Consider the following 15646-nt stretch of genomic DNA (forward strand, 5'->3'; position numbering starts at 1 on the left):
CCCCTAATCCTCCCCTATCTTTTTGTAGGCACTATCTTTTTTAATAAGGTCCGTGGTAAACACAGGCTTAGTTGCTCTAATACGTTTTGTTCTATGAGATAATATTAATCAGCTAATGTCACTTTATGTGAATTTTTAACCATTTATGTAATTTTTTTTAAAGCACATAAAAGGCTTGATAATTCATAAGGGTTGTGTTAACTGACTGATATTATCTCATAGAACAAAATGTATAAATTATCTTAAACCTGTGTTAACCTCAGACTTTCTTTCGATGTTAATCCCAAAACCCCATTCATTTTCCCCATAGCAATGGCTGAACGAACCAGAAGTCACTCAATTTCCGTTTTTTAGGACTACAAGCGTGACAAGCAAAGTCAAACACTTGTGAGAATGGTCTGTAATGGAGGCATAGTGTGTAGTTAAAGAAGAAAGCGGCAAAGACACGACAGCTAGCGAGGTGCCAATGAGAAGAAAGAAGGGGCTTTGTCTGGGAATTAACCCTTGTCAAGGACCGCCCACTTGTCAGCGAACGCCCCCTGGACCCTACTGCATTCGGACTACGAAGGGAGCTGACCGCGGGCCAATTTAAAGGAATCCCCTGGCTGTGCAAACCGAGCGCACCCACTGACATCTTCCAAACAGTGTTGGTTTCCAGTAGCAACGCCTGCCAAACAGAAGAGAAGAAAGATGGTCCTGAGTAAGTAGAAAGTTGGTTGGCTAATCCCGATAATATAACCATTTTGTCACCAATGCACGCAAGAAATATGGCTAGCGAGTCGTTATTAGACAAAATGGAATGACACTATGGTGCTGTCTTATTTTGTATTCTTCAACTAGCTAAGTTAGCTACTTAACTTGTTAACTTCAGTGATACAGGCAACCGAATAAGCTAGCTAGATAGGTAGCCTAGCTAGCATCATCGTGTCACTCGTTGTTTCTACTTTGGCCTACTACAGTAATGTAGCTATATCATTTGCTTCACCCTTTTTCCATAATCTACAGTCACAGAAGACCTGGTACGACGTCGGGCAGAGCATAACAACTGCGAGATCCTTTCGTTAGAGGAGGTGTCTTTGCATCAACAAGATATTGAGAAAATAGAACACATTGATAAATGGTGCAGGGACCTCAAAATTCTGTATCTTCAAAACAATCTCATTCCCAGAATAGGTGATTCTAATTTCTTTACCCTTCCTCTTTTTTATATAATTGCAATTCAATTAACTTTACATTGTTTAATTTAATTTGGGCCTAATCTAACTACCCTATATTTTATATTTGTATTTCATTGACCATCAATGCAATTTCAATATTTTGAAATATGTATTTATTTGCTCTCCATAGAAAATGTATATAGATTGAAAAAGTTGGAGTATCTAAACCTTGCTTTGAACAACATTGAACTGATTGAAAACCTGGAAGGTTAGTATTTTGTGCACATAGCCACTTCTACTGTTTTACAACATTGTCCTATCTGTTTGTATTAATGTAGGCTAAGGAGATGACCAAAAGTCTATTTTTAATAGCATTTCTCCTCAACCATATTTTAAATTTACATAAAACAGATCCACCTGTGCTTTGACTCTAAAAATAGTAATTCCATTCTGGCTTTAGAGAATGAAATAGGCCAAATAGCTCTTTACTCATACTATTCTTGCCTCCTCAACCGTTACAACAGGATGTGAGAGTCTCCAGAAGCTGGACCTGACAGTGAACTTTGTGGGCCGGTTGAGCAGTGTGGAGTCATTGAAGCACAACCTCCATCTCCAAGAGCTTTTCCTGGTGGGGAATCCCTGCACTGAGTTTGAGGGCTACAGGCAATACGTTGTGGCTTCACTGCCCCAACTGAAGGTATCAGGAGGGATATTCTAGAAGAAAAAAATCTAGAAGAAAAAAAATCTAGAAGAAAAATCAGGAGGGATATAAAACAGAAATGTCAAGTTTTAATGTCACGTGCACAAGTACAGTTAAATTAAGATCAGAAGTTCAAATCTCACTGACGCCGTGCCACAATAAATAATAGATGCTTGCATGATTAATGCCTAAGCAAATACATTTCCACATGTCCTATCTATGCTTGGAGTTCAAAACAATTAACCCTAACTAAGCTAGCAGTGTTATTAAAACTCTTATTGAAACAAGTTCTCAGTACTTTATTTAATTACCTTCAAATAACCTATAATTTCCGTAGTTAGAACGTTAATAAAAACTCTCAGGACAATTTTCAGGTAACCATCGTAAAATGTTCTCAGAACCTCCCAACAACCTAAAAAGTAACATTTCCAGAACAGGCGAAATGTTCACTTCCTTTCTCTTAAAAAAAACAATTCCGTTTTACAAGTCAGGAAACTTATGGCTTCGTTCCCAGAACCAATTGGAAACCAAAAAGTTCCAAGGAAGCAAATGTGCTATATGGGCTTCAAATATACACTGAGTACACTAAACATTAGGAACACCTTCCGAATATTGTGTTACCCCCCCCCCCCCCTTTGCCCTCAGAATAACCTCAATTTGTTGGGATGTGGACTCTTCAAGGTGTTGAAAGCGTTACACAGGGATGCTGGCCCATGTTCACTCCAATGTTTCCCACAGTTGTCAAGTTGGCTGAATGGCCATTCTTGATATGCACTGGAAAAACCTATGAGCGTTGCAGTTCTGGCACCTACTACCATACCCCGTTCAAAGGCACTTAAATATTTTGTCTTGCCCATTCACCCTTTGAATGACACACATGCACATCAATGTCTCAGTTGTCTCAAGGCTTAAAAATGTTTTAACCTGTCTCTTCCCCTTCATCTACACTGATTGAAGTGGATTTAGCAAGTGACATCATAGTATCCCTGCACAATGTAAATATGGTACTTGATCTGACCCAGTATATAGTATGCTTACTTACTTTATCCTGTTCATCTTCTTATTTCTATATCTTGTGTGTGTTTTGTTCTACCTTAAAAAATGTTTGTATTATATTGTTATTGATTACTGCGCTGTTGGGGTTAGCATTTGCAAGAAAGGCATTTCACTGTACTTGTGCATGTAACATTGAAACCTGGATTCATCTGGTAAGTCTGTCATGGAAAAAAGCAGGTGTCCTTAATGTTTTGTACACTCGGTGTATGCCTTTAACAGATACCTTTATCCAAAGCGGCTCACAGTAGTGTCCATGCATTTTCTTAAAAGATATGCGCAAACACACACACACAACATCACTAGTCTAGCATGCACTTGCTCGCCTGGAGATATTTTTTACATTTTTTGCAGTATCTGGATGGGAAAGAGATTGGCAGGTCGGAAAGGATCCGAGCCAGACAAGGCCTAGATGAGGTAAGGAGGCGGATTCGGCAGCAGGAGCAGGATTACCTGCGGAAGAGAGCGGGTGAGAAAGAGGAGGCCCAGAGAGAGGGAGGAGAGGAGCAGCGGGGGCCGATAAGGGAAAGCCGCTCCTCTGCTAAAGCGAAGAATCCTGGCTTTGATGGTCGCTGGTACACTGACATCAACAACACCATGTATGTTCAAGCTTTCCACCTTGATTTTATTTCATGTAGAACAGCAAGGATAACTGGTGTATCTGTGGAGTAACCCTAACCTCATCTGAAGTTATTCAATTCAGTTGGCCCGATACTGTATTTCAGTTCACTATCAATCACTCCGTTTATTTAAATGTTCTTAATAACTCTGAAGAGTTTGGTTTATTGATCTATAGCCCTGTGCCTGAAGAAAACAAGGAGATCCAAGGGAGAGAGGAGAAAGAGAAGACAAGCTGCCTTTCTTCAGAAGACCAGGAGAGGGAGTTTTGGGAGAAACCTTGTGCCTATACTCCAGAGTCACGCCTGGAGGCTCACCGCCACCTTGGCGAGAAGAAAAAGGCAAAAGAAAGGTAGGTAAACAGCTAACAATTCTAGGGAGAGCGAATGTTTTTGTATTGTTACTCGTAATGCTCCCCTACTGTTTGATTGTACAGTTTTCCCTTAGTTAGAATGTTCCCCTATCTATATTATCAAAAACCTTAGCATGTTTTGCTGTTAAAGTTAGGAGAGCATTCCCTTCATATTAAGCAGAACTTATCTGGAATGTGGTTACAATGACCTCAGAATAAACAACATGAATATTCTAGATGCGTTTTATGGGTTTGTAGCACGTGTCCAGTTTTCTGAGGGTTAGGAGAATATTCCATCAACGCCTCGCCAAACATACACAGAACACGGTTTGCCATGTTCTCAGAATATAAGATATTCATGTTCTAGACACGTTTCATGAGAACGTTGCAGGAAAATGTGTCTGTATCAGTTGTCAGTCAGGATGTCGACAGTCCCAAAGAGTCGTTCTCCCCCGCAAAAAATATGAATTTCACATCACACCTGGTTACTGTTGCTGAGCCAATCAAGGCCCTGATTGGTGAACCACTGATAGCTTTTTGTCTGTTGCCAATGTTTGGGGTACTCTCACACACAGTGCTTTCAACACAGTGTTTTCAACTGAAATATTTTACACACTTTGAAATACATTATTACATTGTGCATGTTCATTTCTACAGTAATTCTTATTCACCAGGGGTTACAGTTGTCTAATGTTAGTGGGGCACAGTAACCTGTTTTAATGATACTCCTGAATCACAATGATCAATACAAGTTTTTGTACTTTTAACAGAGCTCAGATTTACTTCGAAGTGCATTCCCCCTATTGCTTACAGCCTTAAACCCATCAAGTTGTTTCAGATCTACACAAGTGCCTAGGGAGGAGTGGTTAGAGTTTGCTTCTGGATAGGCCCTAACTATACTGGCTCAATAAGGACATGACCTAGAGCAGGGTTTCCCAAACACGGTCCTCTGAACCCCAATGAGTTTTTTTTCTTTTTCGCTAGCACTACGCAGCTGAGTCAACTAATCATCAAGCTTTGATCATTTGAAACAGCTATGTAGTGTTAGCAAAAACCAAAATGTGCACCCCTTGGGGTCCTGAGGGCCGAGTTTGGGAAACGCTGCCCTAGAGATATCCCTTATTGGGACAGTGGCGAGAGCTTTTGTCATTGGTGATGTTGGCCTGCCTGGGATCGAGACCCGCTAGGGGAGTCACCCTACTCTCACATTCTTCGCAATATATGTTACAGTTATGCCACGTTCACCTGCTAGCCGGAACTAGGAAACTCAGAAATGTTTGACTTGATAACTGGTTCTAGTTATACATGTGCCGCGTTCAACGAATTAACAAGTCGTACATTTCCGAGTTCCAACTAGCATGTGAATGCAGCGCTACAACACACCTATCTGATCGAATTAAAATGAGTTTATCATTGAAAGATGGAAATCTGTAGGATTTCCCTTGAGCATGAATTATGAACATATTTCCACTACGTAATAAAATATTATTTATTCATCCTAGAGGCTATAGGTGAGCATCTCAAAGAGAACTCTCCCTAGTGGGAATGCACTTTGAAGTAAATCTCAGCTCTGTTAAAAGTACCCTCAAGAAAATGTTTATTGATCATAGTGATTCAGGAGTATCATTAAAACAGGTTAACATGCCCCACCAACATTAGACAACAATACAGAAAGCGCTTAAATTGCTGAAATAAGTAACTAAGATCAATGATGAGAGTATATTAAGATAAACTGATACCTGCCAAGGACATGGTGGCATAGCAGGAACATCAGAGTACTGTGAACCAAGAGGTTGTGAGTTCAAATCCCAGGTGAGGACATGTTGAGTAATAATTACTGTATAAATGAACTTTCACAATTGAATCATATGTCAGTTGAAAGTGCTGTTTGAGTGTGTCCCTAACTTTGCCAACAGACAAAGAGTTGTGAATGGATCAGTGGTTCACTAATCAGGTCCTTGATGGGCAGCGGCAGCAGTGATAAGGTCCGATGTGTATTGATTTTACATTTTCTTTGTCGTCTTTCATCAGGCGACATCCTCACAACTGATAAACAGAAATGTTCCTGCAACGTCCCATGAAGCGTGTCTAGAGCATTAATATCTTATGTTCTGAGAACATGGCAACCTTGTAATGTGAATGTTTGGCGGGACGTTGATGGAATATTCTCCTAAAGACCTAATGAGACTCTTAACGGAACATTCTCTGAAGTTGTGGGGACGTTTGTTGATAGCTGGGTACACTCATTTACAAATAATCCAATATGTTATAGGTCCCCACTTTCTATCGATCTGTCTGTCTCTGTCCGTCCGTCTATCATATACAGTGCATTTGGAAAGTTTATTTTTATCAATCTTCACACAATACCCAATAATGACAAAGCAAAAACAGGGTTTTAGAAATGTTTGCAAATTTTTTTTTTTTTAAATACAAAACTGAAATATTACATTTACCTAATTATTCAGACCCTTTACTCAGTACTTTGTTGAAGCACCTTTGGCAGCGATTACAACCTCTAGTCTCTTTGGTATGACACTACAAGCTTGGCACACCTGTATTTGAGAAGTTTGTCCGATTCTCCGGGCTCTGGCTGGGCCGCTCAAGGACATTCAGAGACTTGTCCCCTAGCCAATCCTGCATTGTTTTGGCTGTGTGCTTAGGGTTGTTGTCCTGTTGGAAGGTGAACCTTCACCCCAGTCTGAGGTCCTGAGCGCTCTGGAGCAGGTTTTCATCAAGGATCTCTCTGTACTTTGCTCTGTTCATCTTTCCTTCAACCCGGACTAGTTTCCCAGTCCCTGCCGCTGAATAACATCCAACAGCATGATGCTGCCACCACCATGCTTCACTGTAGGGATGGTGCCAGGATTTCTTCTTACGTGTCGCTTAGCATTCAGGCCAAAGAGTTAAATCTTGGTTTTATCAGACCAGAGAATCTTGTTTCTCATGGTCTGAGAGTCCTTTAGGTGCTTTTTGGCAAACTCCAAGTGGGCTGTCATGTGCCTTTTACTGAGGAGTGGCTTCCGTCTAGCCACTCTACCGTAAATACCTAATTGGTGGAGTGCTGCAGAGATGGTTGTCCTTCTGGAAGGTTCTCCCATCTCCACAGAGGAACTCTGTCAGAGTGACCATCGGGTTCTTTGGTCACCTCCCTGACCAAGGCCCTTTTCCACCAATTGCTCAGTTTGTCCAGGCAGCCAGCTCTAGGAAGAGCCTTGGTGGTTCCAAACTTCTTGCATTTTAGAATGATGGAGGCCACTGTATTCTCAGGGACCTTCAATGTTGCAGAAATGTTTTGGTCTCGGAGCTCAATTGACAATTCCTTGAACCTCATGGCTTGGTTTTTGTTCTGACATATGCTGTCAACAGTGGGACCTTATATAGACAGGTGTGTGGCTTTCCAAATCATGAACAGTCAATTGAATTAACCACAGGTGGACTCCAATCAAGTTGTAGAAACATCCCAAGGATGATCAGGATGCACCTGAGCTCAATTTCGAGTCTCATAGCAAAGGGTCTGAATACTTATGTAAATAAGGTATTTCTGTTTTTATTTTAATACATTTGCAAACATTTCTCAAAACCTGTTTTCGCTTTGTCATTTTGGGGTATTGTGTGTAGACGGATTAAAAAAATATTTTACACTAAGGCCGTAACATAACAAAATATGGAAAAAGGGAAGGGGGTTGAATAGGGGATGCTCAATATATCGGGGAACATATCGGAATCGGCCGACATTAGCTAAAAATGCCAACATCTGTATCGACACGATGTCTAGTTTAACGCCGATCTGCAAAACCGATGTCAAAGCTGACGTGGATACCTATATAACATAGGTACATGACGTAATGACGGTACGTAAAATTTAGCACTACACGTGCACACAGCATTCTTAACCTAGCCCACAATGTCTGCTGTGCGGCTCGAGCAGTCAACAAGTCCAGCAGTCATTTGAAAGAGTAAGAACATTTCAGCGAGACAACTCAAAAGCGAAATCCATTAAAGCCAAGATTATTTTTTTTTTTTTCACCTTTATTTAACCAGGTAGGCTAGTTGAGAACAAGTTCTCATTTGCAACTGCGACCTGGCCAAGATAAAGCATAGCAGTGTGAACAGACAACAACACAGAGTTACACATGGAGTAAACAATAAACAAGTCAATAACATAGTAGGAAAAAAAAGAGAATCTATATACAATGTGTGCAAAAGGCATGAGGTAGGCAATAAATCGAATAATTACAATTTAGCAGATTAACACTGGAGTGATAAATCATCAGATGATCATGTGCAAGTAGAGATACTGGTGTGCAAAAGAGCAGAAAAGTAAATAAATAAAAACAGTATGGGGGTGAGGTAGGTAAATTGGGTGGGCTATATACCGATGGACTATGTACAGCTGCAGCGATCGGTTAGCTGCTCAGATAGCAGATGTTTAAAGTTGTTGAGGGAGATAAAAGTCTCCAATTTCAGAGATTTTTGCAATTCGTTCCAGTCGCAGGCAGCAGAGAACTGGAAGGAAAGGCGGCCAAATGAGGTTTTGGCTTTAGGGATGATCAGTGAGATACACCTGCTGTAGCGCGTGCTACGGGTGGGTGTAGCCATCGTGACCAGTGAACTGAGATAAGGTGGCACTTTACCTAGCATAGCCTTGTAGATGACCTGGAGCCAGTGGGTCTGACGACGAACATGTAGCGAGGGCCAGCCGACTAGGGCATACAGGTCGCAGTGGTGGGTCGTATAAGGTGCTTTAGTAACAAAACGGATGGCACTGTGATAAACTGCATCCAGTTTGCTGAGTAGAGTATTGGAAGCTATTTTGTAGATGACATCGCCGAAGTCGAGGATCGGTAGGATAGTCAGTTTTACTAGGGTAAGTTTGGCGGCGTGAGTGAAGGAGGCTTTGTTGCGAAATAGAAAGCCGACTCTAGATTTGATTTTGGATTGGAGATGTTTGATATGAGTCTGGAAGGAGAGTTTGCAGTCTAGCCAGACACCTAGGTACTTATAGATGTCCACATATTCTAGGTCGGAACCGTCCAGGGTGATGATGCTAGTCGGGCGTGCGGGTGCAGGCAGCGAACGGTTGAAAAGCATGCATTTGGTTTTACTAGCGTTTAAGAGCAGTTGGAGGCCACAGAAGGAGTGTTGTATGGCATTGAAGCTCGTTTTGATGTTAGATACCACAGTGTCCAAGGAAGGGCCATAAGTATTAATTGAATTCATTGACCTTGACAATCCACCGTTCTCTGTCGTGGGTGATGTTGGCTTTCGCCGACTGGACGAGCACCGGTACACACTACCAAGTGCGCTATTTTTTTTTAGATGTTGCCCTACCCCACAGTAATAGTGTCACTGCTATTAGCTTCACGATATACATACTATTGAAAGCCGTTTGGGTCTTTACGTGTCAAAAAATAAACAGTAGCACTGTCAATGCTGTACAAACAAGTCTGCAAACACCGGCCACGAACGATGTGTTTACAATACCGCGTTGGTAATAAAGCATCATTTGTTCGACCGCAACTTATGGGGTAGCTAGCTTTAGCTTGGTACCTAGCTAGCACCAATACAACCAGCCTGAAAGCAATGACCAGTAGAAACTGCAGTCATTTTCATTATTCTTAGCAATGATTTAGGAATCCTTGTGAGTAAGTATTAGCTAGGTTGCCACTTGTTGTTCATCTATTGAAATTGAACTTCATGAAAATAAATAGCTAGTCAGCTACTTAACCCTGTTGCTCAAAGCTAACGTTATAAGCAGCCAGCTAGCGTCATCTGCCTAGTGAGGCTCGACCGGACCGGGTTATGTGTTGTGAAGCGAGCCACAATAAGGATTAGGCACAATAGTGGAATTTGCATTTTGCCTTCAAAATAAAAGTATGTAATTGACAGTGATGCAAATGAATTCAAATAGTAGACTTATGCCATACTTTTATTTTGAAGGCTAACCTCAAAGTCCACTACTGATCTATAATCACACTATGCACACTCTTATTTCCCCCTGTCATTATCAGTTGTACGACGACATTTCAGCTGGAGCTTTTGACTCTCTCCCTCACTTCCTCCGAGTTCCTAAGAGCGTAACAGCAAAAAAACACACAAAACATACCAATTATTATGCATAATTATATATGCAAAGAAAAAACGAAGTTTGATAACATGACAATTCCCATTCTCTCTTCACCTGACTCCATGCCTCCAGGATACGTTTCTGCTGGACTACACAAAAATGAAGGTCCTAAAAAGCCTCCTCATGCTTTCACCCCGTCTTCCCCCGTTCGGCCACAGGTTATGTCTAATGCCGTATCATTTTCACTTCGCTCCCCATCTCCTTCTTCCATAGCCACCCGATATACACGTGCGGTGGCCTAAATCAACTTTACCTCATTTTGAGTTAAATCAGCACTGTATACACGTTTCAACATCAATGTCCTCAGAAGGACCACTAACACTGGCCATAATACATACTTCAAAATACCCCTCATTTGCGCTGTAGTCCAGTTCCATGCTGTTGCTAATAGCATCCTTCACCACTACTACAGCTCCTTCAGTTACTGTCCCTGCAGCGACTGCTGTGAGAATAGCTATTGCATTGAATCTGTCTCCTGCTCCTGAACTCCTATTGTCTTTGGTTCACTGCTAGATCTAGGACAGAACCTTTTAGATACTCCCTGCCTCTCTCCCAACTCATACCCAGTTTTCTAGTCACCAACATCTCCAATGACATCCTATATTCTGCTACAGTTGGTACCTGTGCATAATATTTTCCTATGCTCAGGTTAGGTACACTTCTCTCAGCCCGAGGCCGTTCTACACCCCACCCCTTTTTGAACATCCTCATTACCTTGTAAACGTTTGGTCCCACATAGATAAGCAGCCACCTTCTGACACTTTCCGTTTACCGTCACTCGGTCCCAATCTTTTCTGGGACATATGTCAAATGTTTGCTGGCGGTTAGGAATGGAGGAGAGATTAGTGGCGTTGGAAGAGTATCCAACCTTAACTCTGAGTCAAATGTTTCTTTATCAAACTGCAGGTGATGTGATGCTGTTATTACAGCAAACTTCCATTCCCGGCGAGGTATACAGGGTTCTGTGGCCTTTCTTTCAGGCGTTGTACCTTCTTCGACGAACCCCTCACTGAAAGTTGGCAATAGTGTCTGAAATGACAACACTATTTCTGCTACTCCCACCATGATCTGGGTATGTGTGACGTTCAACTTGACTTCATAGTAGTCTCTATATTGTGCACAGTTAGCTGTCCTTCCTCACCTACGAGCTATCCCCTGTATCACTATACACAGAGGAGTGATATCGTTCCCTGAAGGCTCTTTTACCAACTTCCTTCATTTATTAGCCACACAAATCTCTGCCCCAGTCATGTTAAATGTCACTTTCCCAATTCCCTGTAACGTTAACACCTTGGTTTTTGGGACTCCATAGAATGCACTGATATCGGTCATGCCAGAATCTGCAACTAACACCGCAGAACTGACCCTTGACCCCCTCGTCATACAATTTACACTGATGGATTTCTGTTTGTCACTAGTTCAGCCCCTAAATGACTCTAAGTATGCCTTCATTCTTCCCCTGACGCTTGACCGTAAGAATATTTTTTTCCCCCCCATATTCACGCCTTAGATGTTGTCCAGAGTATAATTACCCCAACAAACTATCTTTCCCCATGTTTGTGGTCTACTGGTGTCTGAAACTTTCCCTGACCTCTTCACTCCCTTAGTTGCTGTACTAAAGGGCATCACTGGCGAATAGAAACTCATTTTACGCGATAGCACTTCCCCCACACTATCCTTTACTGCTCTATCGTCAGCAACGGTTGTGTCAACGTTTTCAACCTCCAGATTTTTTTGTTCTGGTAGCACTAGTCTGAAAGTTTATCAACGGACCTTCAGCTGATTTAGAACCTTGGCACATTATGTCCATCTGAGGCGAAAGAGAAAATCCAGTTTTGTTCTTTAGACTCTTTGTCATTACGTTCCTTCCACACTCCTGTCTGTAATACTACTACACCTTGTTCTGAACAGCCTATGTCCAATGTACTAGTCTTGTTATCAAGTGGCTCCACCCAGATCACCATATCTTTGATTAGTGACCTGTCTGGTATCTGTAGTGTTATACTGACTCTACCTCAGTGCATTCTCGTGTCCTCATTTGGCGACCCGTTCTACGCGAATCGTCAACCTATCCTTTTTACATGGTGCATGAACCATTTAAAGCAACTGACACAAACGATGGCGGTTAAAGTAGCTCCCAGACCCAACCCAACTGCTTGACTACAGTGGAATCTACTCTTCCGCTCTCTCTTTAGCTCTACTTCCTTTTATCAAAGCGTCTTCCAGCTCACCCATTGTGCAGCTGGATCTCGTTTCACGTGAGAAGCGTTTCACGTGAGGAGAGGCTGTGGTCTTCGCCGCTGCAGGTGCTGTAAGGAGTACCGCGCGTGTGTGTGTGGTCCAGACCAACACCGTCCCAACACCCCCGCCTGGTGGATCTGGATGTACACTCCATCTCCAGGATTCAGCCCGTGCTCTCGGTTATCTCCTGGCACCTGCTCCTCATGTGCTGCTTTCACCTGGGAATATACACACTGCCATGCATGGGTCGTTTTCTGACAATAGGACAACATAGACTCTCTCATTATTTTCTAGATCACTAATTTGTGACGTGTGAATAACAGCTCCTGGTTCTCTCATCGGGTCTCCCAGTTGCCTGTTCATGTGGTGTGAGTCCTATGGTGGCGTTAGTTAACACCCTTATTGACATCAGTACCACGGGTAAATTCGAAACCCAATGCTCAACGTCTTGGCCAATTTCTCCTTAATGGAACAGTTCTGACGCTCCTTTATCCCCGCTGTTTCCGGCCTATATGGACAATGAAAGGCTTGTACGATTCCCAAAGCCTTACACACAGCCTGTAGCACTTTGGATGTGAAATGTTTCCCTTGATCCGAGTCTAGTGTCCGGAATAAGCCCCATCTCTGTATCACTTCCCTTAACAAAGTCTAGTGTCCGGAATAAGCCCCATCTCTGTATCACTTCCCTTAACAAAGTCTAGTGTCCGGAATAAGCCCCATCTCTGTATCACTTCCCTTAACAAAGTCTAGTGTCCGGAATAAGCCCCATCTCTGTATCACTTCCCTTAACAAAGTCTAGTGTCCGGAATAAGCCCCATCTCTGTATCACTTCCCTTAACAAAGTCTAGTGTCCGGAATAAGCCCCATCGCTGTATCACTTTCCTTAACAAAGTCTAGTGTCCGGAATAAGCCCCATCTCTGTATCACTTTCCTTAACAAAATTTGTGCTGCAAACTTCGCTGAAACTGAGGAAGTTGCAAGTACTTCTGTCCATCTGGAGAATCTGTCCACCCCCACCAATGCATGGATCTTCCCCCTGCTTCAAGGGAGAGGCCCTATAAAATCTATCTGCAATGCATGGGTCTTCCCCCTGCTTCCAGGGAGAGGACCTATAAAGTCTATCTGTAATGCATGGGTCTTCCCCCTGCTTCGAGGGGGTGGCCCTATAAAGTCTATCTGTAATGATGTAAATGGTCCAGCAGGTGTTGCTGTCGGGCAGGAGTAGGCATTGTAGGTGCAATATTATGTTGGGCACATATCACACATCTTTTAACCCAGTCCCGAAATGTTTCTAACATGCCCTTTCCCCACCACATCGTCTTGAACTGGGAGTACATGTTCACAGCCGATTGATGTATTGGTCCATGATACATTTCAGAAAGAGTAATATGTATCCAGCTTGGTGCTACTGGTCTTCCAGTGGTCGTATTATACCACAACCCGTCAGTGTCTACTTGGCACTCATGATCTAACCACCCCACATTTCTTTCTTCTTAGTTTGCTGCTGTAAATCTTTTAGACTTAGAATCCCAGCCTTGGGATTTACAATATTTACATGCGGTTCCTTAACACCTTCTCTTAGCCGTTTTGTCTGCTCGGCGATTCCCTATGTCTGTTTTATCTGTACGACAAGTGTGAGCTTCACATTTCACCACTGCTAATTTACTGGGTAGCTGACACGCTTCTAATAATGCCTCTACCTCATGTCCCTTTTTTAAAATTGGTGTTTCTGTCACCGTTAACATGCCCGTTGTGACCACAATGTGCCGAAATCATGAACTACCCCAAATGCATATCGAGAATCAGGGTATATTGTAACATTCTCCCCTTCCGACAACTTACGGGCCTCGGCTAATGCATGTAATCCGCCCCCTGGGCTGAAACAGAGGCTGGCAGTGGGCCAGCCTTTACTACACCCCTGTCATTTACACACAGCATACCCCGTTACTCTCTTCCATTCTATAGTCAGGTAGCTAGAGCCGTCTGTATACAATACTTGTCCCGATTCCAGTGTTGTCTCTTGCAAATCAGGCCGAGGCTTTGGAGTAATTTGATCTGGGTCAAATACAGTACCCGTCAAAAGTTTGGACACACCTACTCATTCCATGGTTTTTCTACATTGTAGACTATGAAATAACACACATGGAGTCATGTAGTAACCAAAAAAGTGTTAAACAAATCTAAATCTATATTATTTGAGATTCTTCAAAGTAGCCACCCTTTGCCTTGATGACAGCTTTCCACACTTGTCACCATGTCATTGGATTTAGGTTAAACGTTGGGGGGGAAAAAGTCAATGTCCTTACGTGATGACTTTTTGCAAATCCAATCAGTTTTCCACGTTTATTCAACCTCAGCACATCGATGTTTTTGGGGTCGAAATAATGTTTATTCAACCAGTTTTTGCCCAATTGGGGGGGGGGGGGGGGGGGGGGTAGTAGTTTCAAGTGATCTGATGAATGTAGACTAAATGGCACACTATTTCATACATAGTGCACTATAGACTCTGGTCCAAAGTAGTGCATTGTGTACGAAATGGGGTGCCACCAAGGACCTTATTAAGAGCCAACAGGTAGGCTGCTACTCAATATTCTGAAAGGAGTTGTTGTTAGGATGAGAACGTGTATGCACTGCAGCTTTAATTAGCCTAGCTAGCTAGCTCATGAAGAGGTTTTTAACCGTATTGATGCAGTCAGATGTAACTACTTTTGATATAGTCACCAGCCAAATCCTAACTTGAGATAAGTCCACAGAATTTTCAATTTGCTTGTAGGTCTTTGTTGAAGTTAGTGGGAGAATTGTGTGGACGTACACACTTGTATCTCAAGTTAAGATTCAGGCCAATTTATTATGCCAACATTTGTCTCTATCTGTTGAAGATTCTGTTTTCTGCTTAATTTGGGGGGGATTATTGAAGGTACAGTACAGCGGTTCCTCCTTTAAAAGTTGCGAGCTTACACTGCGGGACTTAGAGGTACCCAGCGTCTCTGCTTCATTGCTCCAGACCACCACAAGGGGGAGTTAGAGCACTCATTATGCATTTGGGTCCCAAGGTTTTTATATGACCAATCATATCGAGTGGTTCCAATGACGAATGTGATGCGAGCCACCCGTCCCTGGTGACTTTCTTCAGCAAAGATGGCTGACAAAACATTACGGTGGAAGCAAATGTAATTAATTATAACGTCATAACGAGTCAAGCAAAAAAAATACAATTGAGAGGAATATGTTAGTTAGTGTAGACAATCAATTGTGCATATTTTTTTGTCATAGAGTTAATTTACGAGAATCGCTATTAAGCAGTCATATCCAATACCAGGTGTATCAAAAATCCATTCTTTGAATGATGCTGTGTCTGCATATATGTATTACAATTGTACACTTCTACAGTGTTTACC

General features: G+C 42.3%; 1 protein-coding gene across 2 annotated transcripts in view; it reads left to right on the forward strand.

Moving 5' to 3' along the window:
* Window positions 1-384: 384 nt before the first annotated feature.
* The window catches only part of dnaaf11 (dynein axonemal assembly factor 11), a 72274-nt gene continuing 57012 nt past the window's right edge, over window positions 385-15646 (forward strand). The window contains exons 1-6 of one of the 2 annotated variants that reach the window (XM_055867569.1): window positions 385-700; window positions 1006-1173; window positions 1348-1425; window positions 1682-1785; window positions 3265-3509; window positions 3707-3880. In XM_055867569.1, coding sequence (XP_055723544.1) covers window positions 691-700; window positions 1006-1173; window positions 1348-1425; window positions 1682-1785; window positions 3265-3509; window positions 3707-3880 — 779 coding nt within the window. In that variant the 5' untranslated portion in view covers window positions 385-690. Of the gene's footprint in view, window positions 701-1005; window positions 1174-1347; window positions 1426-1681; window positions 1855-3264; window positions 3510-3706; window positions 3881-15646 lie in introns of both variants that reach the window. The other variant, XM_055867568.1, reaches the window with a different exon arrangement.

Source organism: Salvelinus fontinalis, chromosome 17 (assembly GCF_029448725.1).
Source record: "Salvelinus fontinalis isolate EN_2023a chromosome 17, ASM2944872v1, whole genome shotgun sequence".
In the NCBI taxonomy this organism is placed as follows: Eukaryota; Metazoa; Chordata; class Actinopteri; order Salmoniformes; family Salmonidae; genus Salvelinus; species Salvelinus fontinalis.